The sequence below is a fragment of the Camelina sativa genome, chromosome 13 (genome assembly GCF_000633955.1).
Source record: "Camelina sativa cultivar DH55 chromosome 13, Cs, whole genome shotgun sequence".
Taxonomy (NCBI): Eukaryota; Viridiplantae; Streptophyta; class Magnoliopsida; order Brassicales; family Brassicaceae; genus Camelina; species Camelina sativa.
In genome coordinates, this window is record NC_025697.1 from 15,329,107 (window position 1) to 15,334,122 (window position 5,016).

General features: G+C 33.6%; 1 protein-coding gene across 1 annotated transcript; it reads right to left on the bottom strand.

Moving 5' to 3' along the window:
- LOC104736828 (basic leucine zipper 19-like) lies at positions 252–1,115 on the bottom strand. The gene is made up of 4 exons (XM_010456884.2): positions 917–1,115; positions 724–814; positions 502–628; positions 252–409 (listed from the first exon to the last, which is right to left on the bottom strand). Exons 1-4 carry the CDS (start codon positions 1,075–1,077, stop codon positions 336–338), a joined length of 453 nt encoding a protein of 150 aa, XP_010455186.1. The 5' UTR covers positions 1,078–1,115; the 3' UTR covers positions 252–335.

The following is a 5,016-nucleotide window of genomic DNA, read 5'->3' on the forward strand; positions in this document are numbered from 1 at the left end:
TTTTAACTTTTTGTTAAAACGGTTTTAAATATATTAAATTCAAATTTGGCATTTTCTACACTAATAATAATGACAAACCTCTAATACGTTACTGTATTTTCTTAAAATAAAAAATTATTTTATGTATTTTAATTAATGTTCATATGAAAAACATATTTTTGACATAAATTAGATAATTCAAGCTGATATTCGTACCATATGAAACAAATTCACAACAGATATGCATTTGATAACAATAGTCTGAAAACCGATGAAATTACAACAACAAAAGAGACCAAAATAAACAACTTAAAATTATCCGCATCAAAGAAATATGAGAGGTGTTTTCAGATCAACTAAGTAAGATTGGTAATTAGAGCTATGTTCTTCTCCAACATCTCTATCTCCGATTTATTCACGTCAGTAATACCTATTATTAGTATCATAATTATTGTTATATCAATTGTAATTATCATATTTATATATATTTTTATGTAATTGTCACATATATAATTAATTTACCGTCCTTGTCGATACAATCTTGAAGTCGAGCAGAGATATTTTCATTTAGCTTCTTTTGCTCATTTTCTTGATATTGCTTCTCCTCAATCGCTATCTCTATCTTGGAACACAACTTCTTTCTCCGTCTCTGCATAATAAAATAATTATTTGTATTGCAAAAGTATTATGAGGTAGTAATAATAGTAGTAAATATATGGAATTAATTAAGAGAGGTATATGTACCTCAAGCTCCATGGATCGCTTCACTAAAGAATCTAGATATATAACCTTCTTCAACCTTGAATTTTGAGCGGAAACACGGTTTGCAATTATCCTACATATATAATTAAATACGAGACATTGAATTCAAAATTACAACTTGATTTAGATGATATGTATCAACACGAAGATAAAGAAAAATGAAAAATTGTGTAACCGTTTGAGCTTCTTAGGATCCATGGCAGGATCAATATTATGACGTCTACGAATGGTGAAGCCTGGCTTAACTTCATATTGGAGGTAAACACCTTTCTTCTCTCCTGCTTGGCTATCACTTCGGGGAACTCCAGATGACGTCGCAATCACAGGGAAGCTCATTGAGTTAGTTTTGTAATTAAATTTGAGTAAATTTTTAAGCTTTGTTCAAACTTTTTTTAGTTATGAGAATACTACTATCGAGCGTTATTTTTATAGAGACGAAAGCACTAGTTAAAAAATCATATTTGCCCTTCATTTGGTTGTATCTTAGATTTTTGGCTATTTTAATTACATATTAGGCCAATGCACTTTCGCCAGATGTTAAGCCTTATCTTTAGCATAATTTTCCTTTTATTATATTTACATATTTCAATTTAAACGAAATGTTAATATCTTTTTCTAAAACTTGATCTAGAGGGTCATATTAATGGGTGCAATTAACATCATAGTGGTTGACCGAGCCGAGGTCATATTAATGGGTGCAATTAACTATGCTTCTATTAAATCAGATCTTCAATATATAACCATAAAAAAATATGTAAATTATAATTTAAAATTAAAAAATATTTATTGGGGATTGCTATTAGGGTTTCCATTTTGAATAATGTGACGAAGATTAACTAAGGTGAAATTACATTTCTTCCTCTATTTAAATGAAAATTAGCAAATATCATGTTTGTAAATTCGAACTTTGCTTGTGCATTGTGTCTACCAGCACATCCTCATGGCGTTAATCGTCACCCATCGTAACCTTTCGCTTCCAACGCTCCTAGAGTCAAACAACACCACCACTATAGAGAACACATAAAACAAATATTTTAACGCTTAGATAAGTCATGTTCATCCACTCACTTCTAATTTGGATTAAAAATGACGAAGAACAGCAAAAACAATGCCAATAACAATAGAGCTCATCCCTCTCCCTTGCTTTTTAACACCAAAACCTCACCCTTATGTTCATCTTAAACTCCCAAATCCTTTAAAAAGGTGTACGACTTGACCTCCAATACGGTGTCTCATAAGGAGCCATACCAATACTCGTCTAGTAGTTATTGATATCTTCCCATACATCCAGTGACCGCCCTAATCTAGAACACACATCCACAGCAAATCCTCGAGAGTCTGGACCGTCCTCTCAAAATGCCAAATGCTCTCTTTGTTTTCTTTTGCGGGTCAACTTAAGTCAAATGCTCTCTTTGTTTTCTTTTTGGGTTTGAAAACCCTAACGTTGAATATAAAAGGGGGGAAAATCGACGCTGTTGGGGATTTGACGGAGACAAGAGGAATTGCATTGGTTGATGTAAAGAGTGTATCAGTCGACACAGCTTGGGATTTGGAGGATTGCATCGGTCGATACAAGAATGTTGCATCGGTCGACGCAAAGAGTGTGTCGGTCGAGGCAAGTCCACAGAATCGATGCAAAGAGTGTGTCGGTCGACGCAAGTGCGCAGAGTCGACGCTACGCATAGTCGACGCGTTTGTCCAGAGTTGTTTAATTTGCTTGTTTTGTGTATTTGTGTATTCGCTTGTGTGTATAAACCAGTAGATGGGAGAGCATTTCTAATAAAAATCAGGCATCTCAATTGTTGTGTGTAGTGCAGGTAAAGGCAAAGTGTGATCGTAGAATCAAGCTGATGAAGAGGAGGATGTTCTAGAGACTCGGTTGTTTGTTCTATGTTGCTGTTAGGTTGCTAGAATAGAATCTAGTGGTCTAGAACAGTTGTTTAGGTTGTTATTTCATTGATTTATGATTTTTGGTTATTGGTTTTGAATCTACTGGTTATTGGTTATTATTTCTATTGGGTTTTTGGTTTAATGTTATTGATTATTTCCGCTATATGTTGATTGGGGTTAGGATGTTAGTGAGTATGGGATCACTAGTTAAATTTTATATAAAAACGAACAAAATGGATCGAGTCATTTCAAAGGTACCATCCAGTTCATCAAAATTGAAGGCAAATTGTCTTGCTCGGTCTTCTAGATCTTTAGGTTTCAAAAATTTCTTTTGTAAACTCTTTTCCTCCGGTTTTGGGCTACCAACCTTGGAGTTCATTTCTAATTAGTGTTTGGTTGACAAAAAAAAATTATAAATGTACTTAATTGAAATCTATTAAATTTTAAATTGGCAGGTTCCTTCACTAATAAAGTATTGAAGACAGTTATACCTTATTAATTGAAAAGTGTAGGCCAATATGCATATCAATCATGACTGTTATTTTAACTTTTTGTTGAAACTGTTTTAAATATATTAAATTCAAAGTTAGCATTTTCCACACTGATAATAATGACAAACCATTAATACGCTATTGTTTTTGCCTCATGAAACTGACTATTATTATGAATGGTGGTGAATGATGTATGGAATGATGACTTATGAATGAATGGATGTCAGGGTGTTTCAATTCCCCTTATGCAATTGTAGTATAAGAGGTGTCAATCCAATCTGGGTGTTTGTGAACAATCAAGATGTGCATANAATTTTATATAAAAACGAACAAAATGGATCGAGTCATTTCAAAGGTACCATCCAGTTCATCAAAATTGAAGGCAAATTGTCTTGCTCGGTCTTCTAGATCTTTAGGTTTCAAAAATTTCTTTTGTAAACTCTTTTCCTCCGGTTTTGGGCTACCAACCTTGGAGTTCATTTCTAATTAGTGTTTGGTTGACAAAAAAAAATTATAAATGTACTTAATTGAAATCTATTAAATTTTAAATTGGCAGGTTCCTTCACTAATAAAGTATTGAAGACAGTTATACCTTATTAATTGAAAAGTGTAGGCCAATATGCATATCAATCATGACTGTTATTTTAACTTTTTGTTGAAACTGTTTTAAATATATTAAATTCAAAGTTAGCATTTTCCACACTGATAATAATGACAAACCATTAATACGCTATTGTTTTTGCCTCATGAAACTGACTATTATTATGAATGGTGGTGAATGATGTATGGAATGATGACTTATGAATGAATGGATGTCAGGGTGTTTCAATTCCCCTTATGCAATTGTAGTATAAGAGGTGTCAATCCAATCTGAGTGTTTGTGAACAATCAAGATGTGCATATGAGTCTAAGTCAAGCCAGATGTAAAGGTTGTTTGTCACTAACAATCCTATGATGAAATGGAAAGTGCAGAAAGTAAAACTACAAGAACTAGGAGCTAAATGCAAATGGAACAGAATGATTATGACAATTATGAAGCTAAAACAGAAATAGAAACTATGGTAATGCAAGTATTGAACTAATGCAAGGTAAGTAATGAACAGGATACTAAATGAATGCAACAGAAATGCAACTAGGGTGAAACAGGACAAACACAAATCATAAACACAAGTTCTGGGTTGGAACTCGAGCAAGCACTCGATCGAGTGTAGATCGAGTGCAGGGTCGAGCTGGACAAGTACGCAAAACAGAGCAACACAAGAAAAACAGAGCAATACCAAAAGCAAATCAAACAACAATCAAACAACAAGATTTAAGCTAAGAAATCAATAAAAAAGGAAGGTCTTGAGGAGGGATTCATGGGCTGGACTATGATTGAGGTCATCTAACTTGGTCAACAAATCTCAAACAACTTGAGCTAATCTCTAGACATATATTTCTAAGACATGTTTAATCCACTCTCATGGCAAGAAACAATCAAACTCATGCATCTCTAGACTTGTTCTCACAAAGTAAAGAATCTACACAAGCAGGCATTAAGCAATATGTCAAAAATCAAACAAGACTTCTAATCTCTTAGCAAGCCTAATGATAGTCTCTAGATCTAGTCTTATCTATGCTCCTTAGACATTGGTGTGATGCTAAGAGGCTTGAAATCAGATCCTACCCTCTCAGATATAGGATCAGCATTAAGAACATCTAGAATAGAAGAGATCTACAACAATCAAGCTTGACCAAATCAAACAAACCTCAAACACAACCTAACCTAACCCATCCTCGAGATCCTAAGCAACTACTCACAAGAACACATGATGAACATCAAAGTCATAAACCCAGAAAATGATGAAACTTGCATGATTAGATAGATAAAGCAAAGATCTACAATATTGAAGAA

Bases quoted from the DNA above. Each gene is read 5' to 3' on its own strand.
- LOC104736828 (XM_010456884.2), bottom strand. From the start codon at position 1,077: ATGAGCTTCCCTGTGATTGCGACGTCATCTGGAGTTCCCCGAAGTGAT. The intron at 815-916 runs GTTACACAATTT...TTATATATGTAG, and splicing joins GATCCTAAGAAGCTCAAACG to GATAATTGCAAACCGTGTTT. The intron at 410-501 runs GTAAATTAATTA...TACTAATAATAG, and splicing joins AGATTGTATCGACAAGGACG to GTATTACTGACGTGAATAAA.